This window comes from Mirounga leonina, unplaced genomic scaffold (assembly GCF_011800145.1).
Source record: "Mirounga leonina isolate KUSES-001 unplaced genomic scaffold, KU_Mleo_1.0 Mir_166, whole genome shotgun sequence".
Lineage (NCBI taxonomy): Eukaryota > Metazoa > Chordata > Mammalia > Carnivora > Phocidae > Mirounga > Mirounga leonina.
Window position 1 is genome coordinate 25930734 of NW_023270418.1, and position 23004 is coordinate 25953737.

The following is a 23004-nucleotide window of genomic DNA, read 5'->3' on the forward strand; positions in this document are numbered from 1 at the left end:
CCCTCTACCCCCGTGTGCTCCGCTCTCTCCTTCCAGTTGGCTCTGAGACCAGAAAAAGAAAGAATCCTCCCATTAAGTGACGGCTCATTGAACAAGCCCTAGCTGACACCACGTGGGAGGCCAGCACGCATTAGTCACCGAGCCAGGTGGCCACCTCGTGGGGCTCATTGCCCAGGTGATGAGAGGTCGTCATGCAAGGGGACAGGCGCTGGTCACTGAGAAGGGTACGATCCACTGCTGGGAACACAGGGCTGCTAGAGAGCCCAAGGAAAGATTTTTAGAGGAGATGATATTTTGAGCAGGACCCCAAGGGACCAGGCCGGCGGCTCTGGCAGAGGCAAGCCTATGCAGAGGAACAGATGTGCTCACAGACCTGGAGACCAGGAACCTGGGTCCATGGGGATGAGTTCTGTCCTCCTGAACATGGGAGGGGAAAAGCAGGGAGAGAGGTTGGAATCACACTGCGGGAGCCTGCCGTCTGAGCTGTGTCCTGTGGGCAGGAAGCCACCGAAAGCTTTGAGCAAGATAACAAGATAAAAGCCATCATCCGTTAACTCCGGTGTCTGTCTTCAGACCCAGGTTCCCTGGCCCCTGGAAATGATCCTTCTGCGGTTCACAGCAGAGCTGGCTTCAGACTCCCGTACATCTTTGTACCCCCAGCACCTAGGACAGGGCCTGATGCACGGCAGCAGCTCAATAAACATTTGTTGAATGAATGAATGAATGAATGAATGAATGAACGAACCAACCAACCAACCAATCAATCTGCTGGCCAGCCCCTCCCCGACACCGGCCTCTCCCGGCTAGGTGGAATAATACAGCTAACGTGTTCCAAATTCTCCCACCTCGCCCACCTACCCTCTCTCCCTCACAGCCTGTGACCTTCTCCCTCCTTGCTACCCCTCTCCTTTCCGGTCACAAGTAGTAAAGGAACAAACGCTCATGTACTCCCACCAGGTGCTAAGCAATCACTTCATTTTTTTATATTTATTTATTTTTAGCAGCAACTACTTTAGATTCTCACAACCGCTCTCAGGGCCAGAAATGATGAACTACACCTTGCAGGTGAGGAAACTGTGATTCGCAGGGGTTACGGGACCAGCCCACCTGCTGAGCGGCAGCGCTGAGACTCCCAGGGGCCTTCTGCTCCCACGCAGGGCTCTCAGCTGGGGTTGGGGAGTGGCGGCGGGGGGAGGACGAGGAGGCCCAGGAAGGAATGGAGGGAGGGGCGTGGTCTCGAGCCCCTGGCCCCGGGACCAGGGGAGTGGATGGGGGGGGGGGGGGGGGGGGGGGGGCCCCCCCCCCGGGGCCGGGGGGGGGGGGGGGGGGGGGGGGGGGGGGGTCGGAGGGCTCTAGCTCCACCTCTGGATCCAGGGAGCTGCAGCCAGCTTCCCCCACTCCACTCCTGCGGCCACTCCCCCAGGCTGCAGCACCCTCAGGGACGCACGAGCACGCACGCGCCCGTGCACGCGCACAGAGCAGCCCAAAGCCTAGAAAGCCGCACGAGGAGTTGCCTTCGGCAGAGAGGTTTTATTTTTCTCTAAGATTATTCCCCAGAGAAATGTTTTATATGATGCCCACGGTAAAGCGCGGAGGGAGCCACCTCTAAGTGCCGAGCGCGACGGCCAAGGTCATGACCAGCTCATTCTTCACCTGGAGGGAGGCTTGCCTGGCGCGAAGGGCTCGGCACACACAGGCTTAACGGCCAAAGAGGTCCGAAGAAGTAGGGGGCACACTTCCTCCCTCATCACATCACCTCCCCTGAGACCAGGTGTCTACCAAAGTCATATGCTTCCTGCTCCGAAACCAAGAACTTCCGTGCGCCTTTGCTCAGGGCCTACAGGGCAGCAATCAGCGTGGCGCCGGATCGTCTTCTCTTGCGAATCCAAGCGTGTGCTAGCAGCTAAATGTCTTTTTTTAAAAACAAAAAAAGAAAGAAAAAGTAATGGCTACTTATCAGTAGCCTGCGCAGGCCAAGTGCTCCTGGACGCGGGGTCCTCAAAGGTGGGGAAAGATTAGCAAAGCATCGTTGGGGCTGGAAAGCGAGAGCTTCTGAGCTAGGCGGTAGCAGGAGAGCCCCATTCCTGCCGGCACTCCCAGTACACCATGATGGGGTGGACGAACGTCAACACAGTGGCAAGGACCAGCATCACGTTCACCTGGGGGAGAGAGATGGGGCAGGTGAGGTCCAGAACTCTGAGCGGCCCCACGAACAAAGGGGCCAGAACTGGGCCAGGTGCGGCCTCTACGTTCTCCTCAGACCCGACGGTGCCCCGGGGAAAGCCTTCAGTTATTCAGTTATAGGGGAGGAACAGTGTGCCCATTTCAGAGATGAAGAAACAGAGGTCTCGAGAGCACTCGATGACTTGCTCAAGGTCACAGGGGAAGTTGGGGACAGTGGCTAGAACACACGTCTTCTGAATACAGTTGGAGTCGTCTGACACAACAAGCAAGAAATTCTCCCCGGTTTTTAGTTCAGTCCTGTTTTTTTCTCCCGATGACTGACTTAAACTCCTGCTCTACACTTTGCTGATCTTTTTTTAAATGAGGCTAAGGGAGCTGTGCAATGGTCAGAATACTGAATTCAAAGTCAAAAGACTTCTGCTCCTTAGCTATGTGCTTCTGAAATGTAAGTCACAGAACCCAAATCCCCGAACCTATGTCTTCAATCTGCAAAGAAGTGGAGAGCCATGCCCACCTCCCACCTCTCAGAGCTGGGCCCATGAACATCCCTCGGGTGTGGGGACGCCGGGGTGAGACCACAGAGCTCCTGCCCCTTGAACCAACGTTGGGAACCCGTGCGTATTGTTGCCCCAGAGCCGGGGCCGGGCTCAGCCTGCACCCACCACAAGCAGGAAATGTCTTTAAAGTTTTGGCTTTTTACTTGGAATCTGTGAGAATTTTACATTCTCCTCCAGAATATGTCTATGTGTTTCCCCACACATAAAAAATATTTTCTCGGGCGCCTGGGTGGCTCAGTTGGTTAAGCGACTGCCTTCAGCTCAGGTCATGATCCCGGAGTCCTGGGATCGAGTCCCACATCAGGCTCCCTGCTCAGCAGGGAGTCTGCTTCTCCCTCTGACCCTCCTCCCTCTCATGCTCTCTGTCTCTCATTGTCTCTCTCGCAAATAAATAAAATCTTTAAAAAAAAAAAAAAAATTTTCTCCCCAAATCTCTAATAATATAGACTCTCTTGGAAGCCATGCCATGTTAGTCTTGCAGTTTCAGGTACCCCAGCCATAGGGCAGGGTACTCTGCTACCCCAGTTTGAGAAATAAGACCAAGGATGTACCCATGTGCAGAAACAGTCCTGCAGGAACCATCTCAGGCAGATTTGGGGCACCCCCTGCTGGGGCCCCACTGAGGCGTCACAATCTGGATGTCCTTGCTGGTCTAAGGACAGGACCACGCCCCCCTCCCCCCAGTACTCACGTAGAGCGGGTCATTCTGGAGCGGGCCTCTGATGAAGGTGAAGATAGGGAACTGGAGCAGAGATACAATGGCTGATAAGGCCATCACCAGCCCAAAGAGCTTCCCAAAGTGCTCCGAAGGGAAACTGGGGAAAGAGACAAACGGGGTTCCAGTGAGCTCCCAGGACCCTCCCTCCAAGGAGGAACCTGGCCGTGGTGGGCCTGCATCAGCCACTTGTTCCCAAGTCCCCCGTCCTAGGCCTGGCTTCACCCTCCCACGCCCACACAGACCCTCCCCCACTTCACCTTGACTCAAGCCACAGGACACAGAGAAGGCACTGTGCAGGGACCCAGACACAGGCTGTGCTTGGAGAGGTCTCAAGGAAAAGACAGACGCATTAACAGACCACTCCATGCTGGATGCTGCATACGCTAGCAAAGGAAGCAAGAACAGAGTGCCGAGGGCACAAAGAAGGAAGACTGTCTCTTCCTCACTCTTCCCTGAGAGAGTTGAACCAGAAGTGGACCTTGGAGGGTGAATAGGAGTTCACCGGGTAGATAAAAGAGGCAGAGAGAAGAGCTGACATGAAGGCTCAAGTTCGTGAATGCTCTATCCCTTCCACCAGCCTCTAGCTCTACTTCACCCTCTACACCTGCTCCCAGACCCTGCCTCCCTCAGTGGACCACCCCCAGGTCCATCCTCACCTCCTGACTTCTTTACCTCCAGCACACTTCCCTTTGCGCTGGCACGTCCCCGTGGGGTAACGCAGCCCAAGCCCACTTACGCGAGGGTGAGGAAGGCAGCGTTGCCCCCGTACAGGAAGGAGCGGCTGATCACTTGCAGGATGAAAGTGACATACTGGAGGGGCAGGATGGGCACCGAGGCACAGAGGGCGAAGCCCAGGCACAGCAGAGACGTCAGGGCCAGAGAAGGCACAGCCGAGCGGAGGGCCACCGTCGTGGCCGAGGACCCTGGTCCAAAGGGAAGAAGAGGCTGTGTGGAGGCGAGCACGGTGGAGGGCGGGGACAGGGCACGAAGATGGGAGAAAGGGCGGAGCCACCGTCCACCCACCGTCCAGGCAAAAACCGCTCCCTCCCAGTGCTCATCTCCAATCCATCAATCGGCGCTGATCATTCATCCCCTGAATGCCATTCAAATGCATCCACTGCTCTCTACCCCCACCTGCTGTAGGTCTCCATCAACGCACGCCTGGATTGTGACAGTGGCCTCCTAGCAGGGACCACATGCTCTGGCCCCTCCACCCCACAGCCAGGTAAACCTCGCTGCACTCGGGTGATGGCAACAGACCAAACAGCCGCCACCCAGCCGCCGCCCGGGCCAGGCTGCATCCACATCGATGGTTGGAAGGAAGGGCGTGGGAAGGAAGGACGGACGGAGGAAGGGGGGGAAGGAGGGGCAGCGGCATTCATCAGTCCTATTGTTACTGATAGCATTGATATTGTGAAGCCAGGCATTATGCACAAACTACATTTTTAAAATGCTGTATATGCATATGTGTACATAGAGGGCCGCACGCGGCAGACGGATATACACTATAAGTATACGGCATTGTTAGGAATGACGATCTTCAGAGGAAAAGAGACACAGATATAATATCAAGAGTAAAATCAAAATAAACTATGAATTAAAACATCAGTACATCTTACCTCTACCCAAGACCTAAAAGCACAGACGACCCAGGAGAACTGGAAGGCCGAGCATCCAGACTGCAGTCTTTAAATACCATTTCCCACTTAGCGGGACCCAGGGCTACTTGGAGAAACGGCTGTTTCAGGTCCGGGGCAGGAAATGCACCCCCTGAAACAGCCCCGAACATCTCACTGTGCTAGAGAATAAGACACTCTCTAAATCTGATGGCAGCGTGTTAAAGGATGCTGATTCTGCATTGGGAAAGTGCCTGATAGCCAGAGATGGACTGATTGGAGCATACAGAAGAATCATGTCTCTCTTCCTCACTCTTCCCTGAGAGAGTTGAACCAGAAGTGGACCTTGGAGGGTGAATAGGAGTTCACCGGGTAGATAAGAGAGGCAGAGAGAAGAGCTGACATGAAGGCTCAAGTTCGTGAATGCTCTATCCCTTCCAGACTGAAACCCATCAAATATATTTAAAATGAGGCTTTAAAACAGAAGCTACGGGGGCGCCTGGGTGGCTCAGATGGTTAAGCATCTGCCTTCGGCTCAGGTCATGATCCCTGGGTTCTGGGATCGAGCCCCGCATCGGGCTCCTTGTGCAGCGGGGAGCCTGCTTCTCCCTCTACCTCTGCTGTTCCCCCTGCTTGTGTTCCCTCTCTCTCTCTGACAAATAAATAAAATCTTTAAAAAAAAAAAAAACAGAAGCTACGTTAGGGGCGCCTGGGTGACTCAGTCAATTAAGCATCCAACTTTTGGTTTCAGCTCAGGTCATGATCTCAGGGTCAAGCTTGAGATTCTCTACCTCTCCCTTTCTCTCTCTCCTTTCTCTCCACCCCTCCCCACGCTCCCGCACTCTCCCCCTCTCTAAAATAAATAAATAAATCTTTAAAAACAATAATAATAAAAGAGAAATGACGGGCGCCTGGGTGGCTCAGTTGTTAAGCATCTGCCTTCGGCTCAGGTCATGATCCCAGGGTCCAGGGATCGAGCCCCGCATCGGGCTCCCTGCTCAGCGGGAGGTCTGCTTCTCCCTCTCCCACTCCCCCCGCTTGTGTTCCCTCTCTCGCTGTGTCTCTCTCTGTCAAATAAATAAATAAAATCTTTAAAAAAAAAAGAGAGAAATGACATTAAAAAGTAAATCAATTACTCAAATAAAAGAGAAATGACAAGTCATCCCCCCCTAGAGGTTGCTGGGGCACCCAAGTCGTTATTCTGAAACTGGTACACATAGGAAAAACCAAGCACTTATTTCAGGGTACAAAGCAGTCAATGAGGGAAAGCTTTTCTTTCTAGAGGAACTCTAGCAATTAAAAGCAGAAGGAAAGACAGAAATAGAAAATCTCCATTTTGCAATCCTAATAAAATAATGGATCCCGGCAGTGATCACCCATAGCTACTAAAATCATTACCCGTGCAGCTGATGGGAAACTCTGTCCTGGGCGGATCAGACTGACAATGTCTGGACCCACCGATCAATCCTAACATCGTAAGAACAGGGACAGTCGGGACCGGCGGGGGGCTGCCGCCAGGAGCCAGAGGAAGCCCGCAGCTCCACCTCCCAAGCCTGCTCACCAAAAAATACTCAACAGCATCTCCTCAAGCCTCCAATCTGCCTGTTTACAGGAAATACCCAATCAGCGAAACATTTCTAAGTGATACCAAAAGATGCCAAATCCAATCTGGAGGAAATCTGATAGAACAAATGACCCAGTTTCTTCAACAAATAAACAACCAGAAAAACAAAACGTGGGGGGAGGGGAGGGGACGCACAGATTGAAAAAGATAGAGTAAGACCATCAACGAAATAATGGTGTAGACCCTGTGTGCGTCCTAATGTGAACAAACCAACTAGAAAAAGGCATATTTGAGACACTTTGGGAAATCTGGACAGGACTGCGTGTTAGAGGGTGTTAAGGAATTACTGTTTTGTTTAATGATAATGATATTAGGGTGATGTTTCAATAAAAATGGTTTTATTTGTGAGAGACACGGACTGAAGTATTTACAGATGAAATGATCTGATGCCTGCAATTTGTCCTAAAATACCCCAGCAGGGGTAGGAGGGGCAGCACCGGGGAAGGGGGGTAACTCAGCGCCCCTCTGTTCCTCCAGGCACGTGCAAGGGTCGTGTCCATGCTCCTAAGCACAGCCACCTGCCTCTCCCCCATTCAGCCCCTTCTCCTCGGCGCCCCAGCCAGCTCAAGTTCCTTTCGGGGAGTCTTCAGGTTTTGCTTGCTCTTCATCACCTTGACCCCACTGTATTCCTGGGCTGTTCTCCCAGGGCCCTCCTCTTCATCTCCTCTCTTCTTGCTCATCCTTCAGGCCTCGGCTTAGAAGCCACTTCCTCCAGGAAGCCTTTCGGGACATCAAGCCCATCCTCACCCAGAATAGGCTAAGTGCCCTTCTTTGTGTCCCCATCACCCCCTGTGAGCTGACTTCATGGATGGTGACGCCTGATTACTTGCCCTTCATTCTCTAGACTGAGGACGGCCTGAGAATGAGGGCCTATTGGCCCAGTCCATGGTGGAATCTGGAACTATGGCTGGCACATAACAGACGCTCATCGACTAGTGGATGGATGGATGGATGGATGGATGGATGGATGGATAGATGCAAGGAGAAAAGGATTAAGAACAAAAGAGAAGGTGGCTCTGGCCATGCATGAAGATGCCTCCCCTCCTGGTTCCCCGACCCTCTGCAGCCCAGGCCTCACCTGTGTTTTTGGCTTCCTTCTGGTACTTCTGCTTGAGCCGGTCCATGAGCAGGCCGTTCCAGGGGGCACACAGCACCCCGAAGAACTGAGTAATGGCGAAGGCATTTGTGTAGGTGCTGACTGCGGAGTGCAGAGAGGGGCTGGGTGGTACAGCATTTCCAGCACTGCCTTACAGGAGAGGACTCTCCCAGCCTGCCCTTGCCTGCCTGTCCCTCCTCCCCACACCCCTGCTCAGACTTCCTCCCGAGGATCTGCGCCGCCCAGCCCCCACCACGCACCCAGCGCTCTGTCCCCGCCAGCCAGGTTGGTGAGCAGCGAGTTGAGGGTGCCGATGAAGAGGTAATGCCACAGCTGTATGACGGACAGCCACACCAGGTGGCAGGCAAAGCGCTGGGAGAGGGCGTAACGCCAGAAAGAGCGGTGCTCCTGCTTCCTCCCTGGTTCCACGGTCTCTGCAGGGAAGGAAGGAAGCACCTGGGCATGAATTACAAGAAAGGAGGGGAGCAGGTGGGCAGGACCGTCTAAGGAGTGAACTCACCTCCTCTTCCTCCCGGACCGCAGATGCCTGCAACCAGCTCGTCCCGCCTCTATAGCTTTGTTATCCCGGCCCCACGACCCTCAGTGACCCGCCCATGTCCTCCTCTGTCCTGCTGAAACCCGGTCTGTCTTTCACAGCTTGGACTCAGTGACACTTTCTGTACCAGCACTTTCGTGGCCAGGACGGTGAAGAGAAAGACAAGGAGAAGAGAACGCAGACATTCAAGGAGAGGGGAATATGAGGGGCGGCCGGCTACTGTCCCAGCGGCCCCACGTCCCTTCCCCTGCTTTCCGTACCGGGATCCCGAGTCTGTTCTGGAAGCCGGGCCCTGCCTCAGTTCTCATGGTCCAGGTGGGACCGTGAATTAGCTGTCCTGTTCCTCACCCAGGGCTGACCAGTTCTATCGCAGACCGGCTGTAATGTTAGTCTGGGGGTCCCCAGAGGCATCCGGGTTCTCCTCTTCCCGGAGCCTGACAAGTTCATGTTTCCCTTGGTTCTCTGAGCTTCCCAGAATCCTGTTCTCGCTTCTACTTTGCCAGCAGTGGTTTGTGATGTTTATAACCAAAGACCCAGAACAGACGCTGCAGGGAAAGGAGGCAGGGAGCGGGGAGGAGGTATGAGGAGCCGAGGAGAGAGAAAAGAAGGACAGAAAGAGAAGACGCAGAAGCCATGCCCCTCTGTGGACCCTCCGTAAGAGGCAGGCAGGGGCAGGGGCAGGGGTTGAGAAGCCCCTACAGGTCCTCTGACAGACCTTTCCTGATGCTGCGTCCCCAGGGCAGCTCCAGAAGCAGAGAACCCGGCCAGCCGCAGGGAGAAGTCAGGGTCCGAGGGGCAGATGGGTTAGCCGGGGGGCTCACCTTCCTTTGCTGGAGGGAACTCCTTGGTCTGCATCTCCACCTTATCAGACTCCGCTGTGTTCTTCTCTCCCTCAGTGGTGTCAGTCCTGGAGTGCAGGCTACGGACACAGAAGCCCCTAGCCCAACCCAAGGACTGTGAGCTGAGCCTGAGATTCAGGCCGCAGGGAACAGTGCGGGGGCTCCTGAAGTTCACCGCACTTTGGAGACACCTGTCAACAGCCGTCCCACCCAGGCCACAGCCCAGACCAGTTAAATGAGAATGCCTGGGCATGGGATCCAGTCTTCCAAATTTTTTTTAAAGATTTATTTATTTATTTTAAAGAGAGAGAGAGCAAGAGCGGGGGGGGGGGGGGGGAGGGAGAGGGAGAGAGAAGCAGACTCCCCGCTGAGTGGGGAGCCCGACATGGAGCTTGATCTCACGACCCCAAGATCATGACCTGAGCCCAAATCAAGAGTCGGATGCTCAACCGACCGAGCCACCCAGGTACCCCCCAGGCTTCCATATTTTTTCAAAGATCTCTAGTGTTTCTAATATGCAGCAAAGTTTGGGAACCACTGGAAGCGTGGGAAGAACAGGCAAGGCCTGGGTTCGAATCCTGGTGCTGCCTCCTCCTAACCATAGAAGTATGGCTCAGACTTAGCCTTTCTGAACCTCTTTTTTCTCATTTGGAAAAAAGAGATGAGGATATTTATCTGAGAGGATTATTGTGCAATGCAATCAGAGGGCGCAGGGGCAAACAGTAAGTGAGCAACAAATCAATGCCCCCCCACCACCACCACCCACGGTGCTGACTGCAAAACCAGTTACATTTCTTCACCTCCCCTGTTCTGCAACCTCTGCAATGGGTCTTGGCAGCCCTGACGGGGTCCCCAGCCCCTGTATCTGGGCTGGCCCCAGATTTCTTGGAACCCTGGAACTAGCCTGATGGAGGAGGAGAGCCACATGACTCAGACATCTTTGTCACCCCAAAGGACTGCCAGACAAACCCCATGTGAGGCCATCCAGCCCAGCCAGCCCCAGCTAGCCTAGCAGATGACCAGAGGCCTGAGCGAGCCCTGCCAACACCATCCAGGCCCATCTCTGATCAGCAGAACTAGCCAGCTACCCACAGACTCATGAAAAACAATAAATGCTGAATGGTTTAGACCACTGAGTTTGGGAACAGTTTGTTACACAGCAACAGCCAACTGATACACCCTGGCCCAGGCCTGCTGTCCTGGGACAGGTCTCCTCTGCCTTGCTAGCACATCTGTCCCACCCCTGGCTTCCCACCACAGGTCAGGTGGAGGGCTCAGGCCCACAGTCGCCAGATCACAGTGCTTACCCGTAGCTGTAGTTGGGGGGCAGTGGATAGGGGATGTGGCCTCGGGGCATCAGGAGGAAAGTGCGCCCTACATGCCAGGCACTGCAGACTGAGAGGAAGATGAAGGAGGCCCTGAGGCTGACGCCCTGTTCATAAAGCAGCTGCAGAAGGAAGAGGAAAAGAGTCAGCATGACACCCATATTCATGGCAACATCATTCACAACATCCAAACGGTAGAAGCAAACCAAATGTCCACTGGCAGATAAATGGGCCAACGAACTGTGTGGCATACACATACGACAGGATAGCATTCACCCCAAAAAAGCCCTGACACAGGCTACAGTGTGAACTTGAGGACATCATGCTGAGGGAAATCACCAGTCACAAAGGGATCAATACCGCATGCTGCCACGCACATGAGGGGCCCAGAGCCATCCAAGTCACAGACACAGAAAAGAGAATGGTGCTCGCCAGGGGCTGGGCCTGGGGGGCTGGGGGGCTGGGGGATAGGAAGTCACTGTTTAATCGGCATGGAGTTTCAGTTTTGCAAGGTTGCAAAGAGTTCTGGAGATGGATGGTGGTCATGGTTGCACAATATGAATGAACCTAATGTCACTGAACTGTAGACTTCAGAATGGATAAGAGAGTAAATTTTATGTTCTGTGTGTTTTACCCAACAGAAGAGTCAGTGTAAGCAGCAGGGGCTGGGACCCCAGCCTGTCAGAGGCTCTTGCCCTCCATCCTGAAGGCTAATCAAGGACACCTGACGCACACATAGGCTCACCCTCACCCCACGGTTCGACAGCTGGGGCGGGGCAGGGGGGAGGGGCATGGTCACCCATCCCCACAGCCTTGGAGACTCTCCTAAAGTGGCTTCTCAGAGATCTGCTAGCCCACTGCTTTTTTGTTTTATTTTTTTTAATAGCAGCAAAGTCCTTTTACTTAAACAAAACTTCACACAAAAATTCAACTTATGAGGGGCGCCTGGGTGGCTCAGTTGGTTAAGCGACTGCCTTCGGCTCAGGTCATGATCCTGGAGTCCCGGGATCGAGTCCCACGTCAGGCTCCCTGCTCGGCAGGGAGTCTGCTTCTCCCTCTGACCCTCCTCCCTCTCATGCTCTCTGTCTCTCATTCTCTCTGTCTCAAATAAATAAATAAAATATTTTTTTTTAAAAATTCAACTTATGAAACACATCAGCGGGAAGCGGCTCAGTCATCTTCCCCCTCATTCTCCTTGGTGACCGACCTAACACCGCAGAGAACCCCTCAGGGTTCCTCAACACCCAGTTTGGAAACCATTGATCTAGCCCACCTCCTCCTTTTACAGAGGGTCAAAGTGAGGTCCAGAGAGGTGCAATGAACTGCTCAAGGTCAGAGTCAGAAGCAGCAAGGTCAGATTAAACTAAGAGCTCAGATCCTACTCGGACACTCTCTCTCCTTCCAATTCTAAGGAGACAAAAGAGAAAGGAAGGCACACTTAGGGGAAGGAGGGAGAACCAGGAAACTGGCTCTTGTACCAGTGGTAGAGAGGCTTGAGTAAGTGCCCCTGGGGCTCAGCCTCTAGGTGGCCCTCCAAGCCAAGGTGCTCATGGGACTAAGCTAGCTAGTCTCATGTCTCGTAGTGACTCCCAGAGATCCTCTTCTCTTCCCCCATAGCCCATGGGCTGTACCCACTGCCTCTGGCCTAACACAAAGCCTGGAGGGAAATCCCAAGTTGGGCAGGACCTGCATTCTCTGATTCCTTCCACTCACTCCATCCTTCGTGTCCTCCAGCTGGTGGCCTCATAATCACAGCATGGCTGCCACAACTCCAGCTATCACATCCTCCTACCACAACATTTGGAAAGAAAAATTGGGCAGGGGGACCAAGGAGAAAGGCTTCCTTTCAGCTCTGCTCTCACCTTCCATCAGGGAGGGAGAATGTCCCCTAAACTCTTCCAGGATACACACCCTTCATCTCATTAACAAGGACTGGAAAATATGACCACCTCTCCCCATCACTAACAAGGGGGAGAGGGATTGCCCCCGTTGGCTTAGGTCAATCAGGATTCATCCTCTGGGCTGGGCACCTCCCTGCCCAGGTAGAATTATTAGCAACGAAGAAGGTGGAAAGACTGTCAGGTCAGGTGGGGGCCGCTAACAGCACTGGAACAGCCCAGCCCCGGGATCCCCAACACCAGCCTTTGGGAGAGCTGGAGAGGCCTCTGTGCCTGCCCCTGTTGCTCCCACTGGCCTCCTCTCACCTTCTAGTCCAAACCAGAAGCTCACAGGCACAAACACCCCCCTCCATGGGGCTCCCAGCCTCTGCCCAACACCGACCCAAGTGCATCACAGCCTCTCCCCAGAAATTCTAGGTCGGTGTAAAGAGCTTAATCACTACCAGGGGATGCTCCAGAACCAGACAGGTCTGGGCTCCAAGTTCAAGCGCCACGTTTACTGGCTGCAGGAGGCTTGAAGGAAAGAAATCAGGCAAAGTTCACAAGACAAGCATCTGGCACATGGAAGCGTGCAATACAGGTTGCTCATTGGTATTTTTTACCTTGATGACAAGGAAGACTGCCGAGGAGGAGTCAAACGCCCCGTTGTAGAGGGTGATGATGGTTGAGCGGTGTTTGCCAAAGAGGTTCCCAACCTAGAGAACAGAGGCGTCACTTCTTCCTGAGCTGGTTCTTGCCGTCCACGGGGCATGTGCCAGGCCCTCATTATACCCACACCCGCCTCCATCCCGGGAGCTTCCGTCCTGGCTCGAGCCGGCCCCACTGGAGGTAGCCCGCGCAGAATGGCGCTTCTCCCTCCCTCCAGCCAGGTGCCCGGGGTCAGGGCGGGCTCACACCTGCAGGTTGGTGATCAGAAACAGGATTCCTCCCACAGTAAGCATGGGCATGGCCAGGAAGAGCAGCAGGGCTGAGTCTGGAACAAAGACAGAGGTGGGGTGGTGTCACAGTGTAACCCAAACACAGAGCCCCAAACTCTGGCTCCCACCTTCTCCAAATTCCTAACAATCCTGGTGGCAGGGCCCCAATTCTAGCCAGCCTGCTAGCATCCTTTGAGGACCTTAAGATAGTGGTCAGGGCTCCCCCAAATGCCCCTGCCGAGGGACCCTGCGGAGGTCTCCTGGGCCCAAAGGTGGTCCTCGGTCTGTGGCAGGCCTGGCTGTCCACAGGCAGACGCAAGACTCTAAGTGAAGCCACTGCTCCCTTCGTTCATTAAACCCCAAGCAGCCCCTCCATTCATGCTTGACACTGTTGGGGAGAGAAGCCTGGATTCGGCCCCCAAGCACAGCCTCTAATTCACTGCAGGACTTGGAGCTGGATTCTGTTCTGTGACTCGGTCACCTCATCCGTTAAATGGGAATCACAGTCCTGGCTCTTTCCATCTCATGGGGTGCTGTGAGAGCGGAACAAGAACGGCCGTGAACTGTGGTTCCCTGGTCCATTAAACCGGGAGCGCTTCCTCGGTGCCAGGCATCATGCTCGGCCAGCAGGACCGAGACACCGGGAAAGAGCGTGTCCCACTCCAAGTCTTGGCAAGGCGTCTCTCGGCCGCCTGTCTTCTCCTCCACACAATGCGAGAAGAGGAGAATGAATCCGACTGAAATTCTCAGACTTTAGGAGTTTTCTCTGTCCATCAATCAGTAAAATGTGAAGCAAAAACTGCTGACTACAATAGGGCTGTCAACTTTTGCCCTACTAAATAAGGATATTTTTTAAAATGTAGGTATTAAAAAAATTTAAAAAGGTTAAAAAATAATTATTTTTTTAAATTATAGGGTTTTTTTAAAATAAAGGTTATTTTTGGGGGCGCCTGGGTGGCTCAGTCGTTGGGCGTCTGCCTTCGGCTCAGGTCATGATCCCAGGGTCCTGGGATCGAGCCCCGCATAGGGCTCCCTGCTTGGCGGGAGGCCTGCTTTTTCCTCTCCCCCACGCCCCCTGCTTGTGTTCCCTCTCTCGCTGTGTCTCTCTCTGTCAAATAAATAAATAAAATCTTAAAAAAAAATTAAAAAATAAAATCAAGGTTATTTTTTAAAATAACCCTCCTTCATACTATCATTTTGTTTTTAAGAAGAGAACACATTAACACACACCAGAGGAAGGACGTAATCTTTCGAATAAATTCTCTCTGAAGCAGTCCCTCCATTGTCCTTATTTTTTGCATTTCTCAGTTGACTAGACTGGTTTCACAGACCAACAATAACCCCCGCAAAGATCCCCTCGAGCTCAAAGTCTGCGGACCTCATCACCCTCTGCACCTGCCCCACCCAGCAGGTGCCCCTGAGCCTCATCCCTCCCACCCACCTGACAGCACTCACCTGCAGAGGTGAAGGCTATGGTGAGTGTGGCGCTGGTGTAGAGAAATCTGAAACGTACAACGGGAGATGGAAAGTGTTGTCCAGAGGGCAGAGTAGAGAGAGCCAAGGTCCTCCCACGTGGGGTCCCAACAGCCCAATCCCTTGGAGAAAGGGATTAGTGCCCGGTCTACAAAGCAAAACTTCTGGGTTCTAATTCCTCCTCACTGTATGACCTTGGGTAAGGCACTGTCCTTCTCTGTGCCTCAGCAGCCTTTGCTATAAAAGGAAATGACTGGACTGATTTAGAAGTTCTAGGGCACTGTGATTTCAGGACCACAATCCCAAGCTTATGGGGATCTCTTAGCAGTTTGGGGATCTTGCAAGGCATGGGATAATAGAAGCAGTGCCTAAGTGTGATGTTCTGATTTATAATAGGAAATATACATTTGGTCCCTGTCCCCAGTGCCTGACACAGGGCTCCTAAAACACCTGTAAATTCTTCAGTAGTAAGAGCACTAAGAGCATCTTTGTTCTGATCAGGTGACTCTGGGTGGGCTCCTGGATGGCTCCTGCTGGGAGCTGGTCGCCAGAAAGACCAAGCCATAATTAGACACTTGGAATCTTCAGCCGGGCCCGCCCACTTCTGCAAAAAGGGGAAAGGGGCTGGAAAAGGTTAATAAGTGATCAAGCTGGGGCGCCTGGGTGGCTCAGTCGTTAAGCGTCTGCCTTCAGCTCGGGTCATGATCCCAGGGTCCTGGGATCGAGTCCCACATCATGCTCCCTGCTCTGCGGGAAGCCTGCTTCTCCCTCTCCCACTCCCCCTGCTTGTGTTCCCTCTCTCGCTGTCTCTCTCTGTCAAATAAATAAAATCTTTAAAAAAAAAAAAAATAAGTGATCAAGCTTACATAAGGAGAACTTCTGGGCTGGTGTATACAACCACATGCCAGGAGGATGACACACCCCAGACGCCACCAGACCAAAGTTCTTGTGCTTGGGACCTTCCCAGACCTCACCCTACATATCTCCCCACGTGGCTATTTATCTGCATCCTTTATCGTATCTTTAAATAAACTGGTAAACATACGTAAATGTTGCCTTGAGTTCTGTGAGCTGTTCTAGAAATAATCCAATCCAAGGGAAAGGAGGTCATGGGAACCTCTGGTTTGTAGCCACATCAGACAGAAGTTGTGGGTAAACTGGGGACCTATCCCCTATGATTGGCATCTGAAGTGGGGGGCAGTCTCATGGGACCCAGCCCTTAACCTGTAGGATCTGAGGCACTCTCCAGGGAGACGGTATCAGAACTGAGTTACGTTGTAGGACACTCAGCTGGTGTCACAGAATTGCGTGGTTTGGGGAGACTCCACATACACACGTCATGACGGGATGTGTCAGAAGCGAATTGTTCTGTTGAAAGTCAAGGAGAAATGCAGAAGGAGGTATGTAGGATTTTCCAATACAGTTGGTGTTGAAGTGGGATTTGCTAGAACGGCCCAGGATCAAAGAAACTTGTGCTTCGAGGAGAGAGAGGGGATGAAGAGCCCCTGGCTCCTGGGTGACCACGGGGTGACCCATGGCGTGGAACAGCAGGTACCCTGCTATCAGTCACTAAAGGGAGAAGTTACCAATTTGGGATTCAGAAACGGACCCAGCTCCCGAGGAGTGGGTTCACGGGATGCACGGGAAGGGCAAAGTAATAAGCAAAAGCTGAAAGATACAAGCGCTCGGTTATTGTGATCCATAATAGCTAACACAAAATTAAAAGAGAGTGCCGGGTCAGCCCTGCGTGCTAGACCAGGGTCAGATGTGGGTAAGTCTGAGCTTTGGCCATTAGCCTCGAAATCACCCCCAAGGGAAAAATGATGCAGGAACAACCAAAAGTCCCTCTAAGACCTCTGGTTCCCAAGAAGGTCGTCAGTGTGGGAGGAGGAAAAAACTCAACTGGGGGGGGATGGTGCCATGCGAAGGAGCTGCTACATTTTGTGGAAGAGTATCCTCAGCTTCCCAGAGAATCTTCCCTGAGATGGAGTGGGAGCGTGCCTAATTTGGGGGCTGTGGTGTCTTTGGTTTTGAATGCTGCAGAGTGGAAGGGCATGTCCGGGTTGCTGCAGGACCTAGAGCTCACGCGTGATCCACACACACAGGAGGCTGTCCCTGGGGGCACAGATAGGGGCCACTGTAAGGTCCCATGCCCCGTACAAAGGGAACATCCCAGATGGAACAGCCCATAGGCTTTGTATGCTAGCCATGTGGGTGTGGCTTTACGGTGACCTGTGTCCAGGTCGTGGTAAATGCTGTGGTGAAGGGGACCCCTTTCATGTGGGCACCCCATAAAACCCATTGCTGCAAAAGGGAAAAACCAGTTTGGGAAGGCTTACTGAGTTTGCTGGCTCAGTTTCCCCTCCTGGGTCTTATAGGTGCTAATAAATATATTAGGTTAATTAACAAAAGAATGGGGACAGGCAGAGGGGAGAATCAAGAGACTGGTCTTAGGGTAGACATTTTTAAATGGTTATTAAAGAATAAGGGAAGGGGCACCTGGGTGGCTCAGTCATTAAGCATCTGCCTTCGGCTCAGGTCAGGATCCCAGGGTCCTGGGATCGAGCCCCGCATCTTGCTCCCTGCTCGGCGGGAAGCCTGCTTCTCCCTCTCCCACTCCCCCTGCTTGTGTTCCTGATCTCGCTATGTCTCTCTCTGTCAAATAAATAAATAAAATCTTTTTAAATAATAAAGAAAGAAAGAATAAGGGGAATAAAGCAAATATTGATGGGAGTGGAACAAAGAGGAAACAGAGGAGAGTCGTGGGTTCACCCTGCTGGGGGGAAATCTCCAGAGGGTTATAGAGATGTAAGATAAATGAAACAGACAGTTATTAGGGTTAAAAAAAAAAAGATGTTGGGCGCCTGGGTGGCTCAGTTGGTTAAGCGACTGCCTTCGGCTCAGGTCATGATCCTGGAGTCTCAGGATCGGGTCCGTATCGGGCTTCCTGCTCAGCAGGGAGTCTGCTTCTCCTTCTGACCCTCCCCCCTCTCATGTGCTCTCTCTTTCTCATTCTCTCTCTCAAATAAATAAGTAAAATCTTTAAAAAAAAAAAAAAAGATGTTAATACAGCACTGCCAAAGGCTGAGTGGGCCAAAGGGACCCCTGCCGGCCCCCAGCATTAAAGTGCCTGCAAACAAGTCCAATCTGTTTGTCCCCAGTTTGAAAAACGTTAAAAGCCAGAAGACAGAGAGATCATAATGAGAAACCCAACCAGCAAGTGCTGGGGGCAACGGCTAAGCAGATTCATCAGGTTCCAGACGGACAGAAGGACCAGGCTCCCTTGACTCTACCCCTCATCTTGGCCCCGAAGCCTTTTGCACAGGAGTGGCCAAAATGGGAAGGGAGTAGAGAAGTTTCCAGGGCTCCTTGGTAAGGGAAGCGTCAGCCGGGCCACAGGCTTCAGTTAGACTGAGAGCACATGATAACATAAGAGTTGATAAGTTTATGAAAGCTGGAATGTTGAAACATGCTCTCTATAAAGAAGTTGCTGTCTCCTTTCCCTGATGTTTCACAACTAGATACTACGTCTGGCTGGGAACACCTTACCCACCTGACGGCAGAAACAACCTGCTGACCAAGTCCTAAGGAGGTTGCGGGGAGGAAGGTCAGGGTTACTGGAAGAAAGGTAAATGTTTATAGGAGAACTGGTATGTCTGAACAGGCTTCCAAGAAGAGGCTGTGAGTTCTTTAGGTGACTGGATCATGGGGCTGGACCCTGCGCGTGACTGGCTTCCCCAGCTAGCGCTCTGGGACAGGAGGTGTCTAAATCCAACCTTCCTGTCAACTGGACATGTGCACTGGGAGCCAGTAAGACTGCCCGAGCCCAGACGGTGTGGGAGAGAAGGCAGAGTGCTGGTCAGGCACGAATTCTCTGTGCCGTGACCCTCTGGGGAGCCCACACTGGGGCTTATGGCAAAAGTCTGTGGTCACCTCCCAGCAACAACTACTGGGACCTTGGACAAGAGAATTTCCATTTCCGGGGCATTTATCATCTTCCTATCAGACACTAATTGAATCCACACAGATAACTGAAGTACAAAAAATGATCTTCAAACATGAAAGACCCACAATGTCTAGGATGGTATCGGAGAAATGCTCTAATGGGGATGGCAATGCCCAGAAGAATTCCATACTAAAAATAGCAGTGGTAAGACAGGATCATGTCGCCTGGGGAATTGCAAGGATGAGATACCACGACCAGGGAGCCTCTTCCACCCGCCCCCCCCACCCCCCCGCAAGGACTGACTCTGGAATGTGCGGGGAGTGGCTGGATTCTACTGTCACTTGGATGGTGCCCTATAAAGAGCCCCCAGTTGACCAACAGAGAGCTACTTGGCTGTGTTCCGAGGTGAAGGGACAACGACATCCTGTTTGGAAGGCCATCACTCTGATCCAAAAAGGTAGAAACAGATCAGCTCAGTGGGCTGAAGGAACCTCATGCTGCTGTCCTAGTAGAGAGGAAAGAAACCTACCATGGAAAAGGCCCCTACGTTCAGGTCTTTCGGACCCACAGGCAGTGGCTAATGGCCTGGCCATTCGGTCCTACAGGAAGGCAATGGAAACTTGGCCATACGGGGCACAGACCTATGGAAATCACTATGGCATTTGAGGGGTGCATGAAAATGGGAGGACTAGTATGTTCGAACAGGCTGTATGTGAAGTGGCTGCCTCTCTCTCTCTCTCTCTCACCCAACCGTGTATGAGGGATGGACACGGTGTCTGAGTGGGGAATGGTTCCCCTATCAGTGTTGTGGTTAGAGGAAATTCCCCTCATGCTACGGTCACAGGACCAGGGCTACCACTACCAGGGCTGGAAGCAGAGATGATTCCTAAGCAAGGAAATTAACTGTGTTCTTAACCATTATGTTACGATTCCTAAGTGCCCGTTGGGGCAGGCTGTGAGCCTTCCCTCTATCTGCCAAAATTGGGACAAACAGGGAAGGCAGCCATCTTGCCTGGTAGGAAAGAGAGCCCGCTTAGTTCTGCGTCGGGGGTAACCTCGCCCTACCGGAAAGGGAAGACACTTGCTGGACGAGTATTCCAGACCAGCACAGTGGCCAAACCCAACATCCCTTCCAGAGACGGAAGAGTTACGGTATCAATGGAGAGAAGGAAAATCAGAGAGTAAGGGGATGAATAAGCAGGTTCTACAAGGAGGGAAATCCAGTACTAGGTGAATACTCCAAAAGAGGCTCAGTGCAAGAGAGGATCTTGTCTCTTCACTCAATTATACCGGATGCCTGAAGGGTAAAGGGATATATTGCTGAGACCCCTCCCGCTTTTGGACCCTGACAAGATCAAATGGAAGCCTGTGAGCATAAGCGTCCCAGGGAGACATTTTCAGATGGTATGATGATGGACTGGATGGTTACTAATGACTGAATGTGTTTCTGTTAATCTGCCAGTGCCTTTCGACCTTTATGATCGTTTCTGCTACAAGGGATCCATGTCCGAAGACCAGGGGCTGCACTGTAATATTGTGGTTTACACAAAGAAATACATATTTGGTCTTTGTCCTGAGTCCCTGACACAGGGCTCCTAAAACCCTTGTAAACTCCATGATAACAGCAAAAGGAGCATTTTTTGTTCCAGTGGGGTGACTCTGGTAGGTTCCCGGATAGCTCCCAGATGGGGATTGGTCACCAGAAAGACCAAGGATTGGTTAGGATTAGAAGTTTGGGATTTTTTTGGCAGCCCCTCTCCCCTGCCCCACTTCGCTAGAGAGGGGAGAGGGGCTAGAAATGGTTAGTAATTGATCAAGCCTACATGAAGAAGCCTCCATAAAATCCCACTAGGATGGGGCTCAGAGAGCTTCCAAACCTGTATGCTTTCATCTGTATCCTTTACCGTATCCTTTAATAAACTGGTAAACACAAGTGTTTCCCTGAGTTCTGTGAGCTGTTCTAGCAATTAATCCAGTCCAAGAGGGAGGAGGTCATGGGAACCGTGATTGGCAGCCAAAGCAGACAGAAGTTGTGGGTAACCTGTGGGGGGACCCACCAACTTGCAATTGGCATCTGAAGTGGGGGGCAGTCTTGTGGGACCGAGCCCTCAACACGCAGGATGTGACACTCTCCCCAACGAGATGGTGTCAGAACTGAGTTAAATTGTAGGACAATCAAAGAATTGCTTGGTGTGAGGGAGAAACCCACACATTTGCTGACCAGATGTATCAGAAGTGAGGTGTTGTATGTGAAAGTAAAAGAGAAACACAAGGAAGACCGAGTTTTTCCTAACATACGAAGGCTGGAGAGGAGGCAGGGGCCAAAGGAAGGGGTGGGAAGAAGAGGAGACCGGGAGCCAAGCCAAGGACAGACTGAGATAAAGTCATTATACACCCAACGGCTTACAGGGCAGGAACTTGCTTTATCAGCCAGCCCTCCAGTCCCTCTGTCTGATAACTCATTTTCCATACATCTGCCAGGAGCCTCCTGCCCTTGGTCCTATTAAGGCCTTGGCAGGCCACTGCTCATCACTGAAGCTGGCTGGCTACCGTGGCATCCTGTCTGAGCAAGAGGAGGTCCCTTCCCCTCCATGAAACCCCCACTGTCTCCGCTCCAGTGAGGGGGTCAGGAAATCCCACCATCGGGGATACCCAGGAGACCTTACTAAATCTCTGGGGAATGACGGGGGCGGGGGGATGAGATGACAATTAAGCCTGAGGGACCTGGATGTGAGAGGCCTGGTAGGATCCCTGAGTGACAATTTTCAGTTCCCCTATTTTAACCCAGGCACCAAGCCAGCCCTCAAAGGAAATTGGCCTGGGCTCCAGCTCAATTTGAATACACAATCCCATTGAACAAAGGAAGAACAGGGCAAAGGTAAGGGGAGTAGGGGTGCAGAGAGGAGGGTGGATTTAGACAGAGTCCACATCCTGTGCTGTTTCTGACAGTTGCTGGGCCAGGGCCGGGCAGGGCTGCCCTGTTGCCCAGCTGGGTCTCCTCCAAGCATGGCTACTGCTAGAGGAATCCGTCTTGCCTATCTCTGCCCAGGCCGGGCCTTTGGGACTTACATGGCTATGAGACGAGCCACGGTGGTCTTGAACCTGTCAAAGATGAAGCCGGCGGGGAACGTCATGAAGTTGTTCATGAAGGACCCCAGGGTAAAGATGAGTGAGAACCTCTCATCCTGGGCTTTGCAGTCTGGAGGAGAGAAAGGGAGATCTCAGGGAGTTGAAACGTGACAGCCTCGGGGGCTGGTACTTCCCTCCCCAGGCACCTCCTAGACCAAGGTTGGGGAGTTGGTGGGGAGGATGACACTCCTCACTTCTGACCCCAGAAAAGCTGGCACTGTGGGGGGGAGGGGGTGGGGGTAGAATCCCTCCCACCCCTTCCTACTGCCTGGGAACCACATTCTGCTTCCCTAGAGGAGTCCCTTACCAGCCTCCCCTGTGACATTGCCCATCGGCCCCACATCCGGTTCACATAGCTCCTCAAAGTAATGCTCTGTTTTGAAGACAAACACCAGTGATGCCCAGCCGAAGAGGACTCCTGCAAAGCCAAGGCATTCCAGCAGCCCCGTCAGCAGGGTGGCCACTCGAAGGGGCAGACCCTGGCCTGGCATGGCCTGAGGTGGAGCCGATCCCCAAATCTCAGCGAGGGCCTCCCGGGCTGACCACAGGCACTTCAAGGGCTGGCCTTTGGGCACTTGGAAAATTCCTCTGGCAAGCCCTTCTGTTCAAATAGGCTCTGGTTCTGGCTTTTTTCGGGCCTGGGCAAGAAACAGCGGTGGGCAATTCTCTGGATCCTGTAAAAGAAAGCAGAGGCTGCTTGATACAGGGGACTTGTAAGAAAGGTAGAGGTGGACAAAGCGTGCTGGGAGGGGTGCAGAAAGGGCCAACTGTTAGAACAGCTGCAAAAAGCCTCGCTACCCCACAACGGCAGCACCTGGGGATGCAGAAACCGAGTCCAGTTCTGAAGACTGTCCACAAAAATAGAAACAGCAGCGACTGGGGTGGGGGGCGGTGGTGACACTTCACGGAGCTCCTCGCAGGCTCAAAACAACCTGGCAAAGTTAGCTGTCTAGTCTTCTTCAGTTTACCGACAAGAGAATAAAAGCTCCATGGGATGTTATCAACTTGCCCAAGGTCACATGAGCTAGTCAGTCACAACATAGGCCAGTCTAAAGCCCAAAATATCCACCTCCACCAGGACCTTCCGTGACCCTCTGCCGAAAGGGCGCCGCGGGGCCCGCGCCCC

General features: G+C 52.7%; 1 protein-coding gene across 2 annotated transcripts in view; it reads right to left on the reverse strand.

Annotated features, from left to right (window-relative positions):
* Positions 1 to 1510: 1510 nt before the first annotated feature.
* Positions 1511 to 23004, reverse strand: part of SLC43A3 (solute carrier family 43 member 3) — a 21793-nt gene continuing 299 nt past the window's right edge. Inside the window, exons 1-13 of one of the 2 annotated variants that reach the window (XM_035012869.1) lie at positions 22693 to 22961; positions 22186 to 22552; positions 21819 to 21948; positions 14786 to 14832; positions 13310 to 13386; positions 13016 to 13108; positions 10498 to 10637; positions 9173 to 9288; positions 8056 to 8229; positions 7778 to 7897; positions 4196 to 4382; positions 3433 to 3556; positions 1511 to 2159 (exon numbers count right to left, since the gene is read on the reverse strand). In XM_035012869.1, the coding sequence (XP_034868760.1) occupies positions 2058 to 2159; positions 3433 to 3556; positions 4196 to 4382; positions 7778 to 7897; positions 8056 to 8229; positions 9173 to 9288; positions 10498 to 10637; positions 13016 to 13108; positions 13310 to 13386; positions 14786 to 14832; positions 21819 to 21948; positions 22186 to 22369 (1494 nt within the window). In that variant the 5' untranslated portion in view covers positions 22370 to 22552; positions 22693 to 22961 and the 3' untranslated portion in view covers positions 1511 to 2057. Of the gene's footprint in view, positions 2160 to 3432; positions 3557 to 4195; positions 4383 to 7777; positions 7898 to 8055; positions 8230 to 9172; positions 9289 to 10497; positions 10638 to 13015; positions 13109 to 13309; positions 13387 to 14785; positions 14833 to 21818; positions 21949 to 22185; positions 22553 to 22692; positions 22962 to 23004 lie in introns of those variants that run through there. The other variant, XM_035012870.1, reaches the window with a different exon arrangement.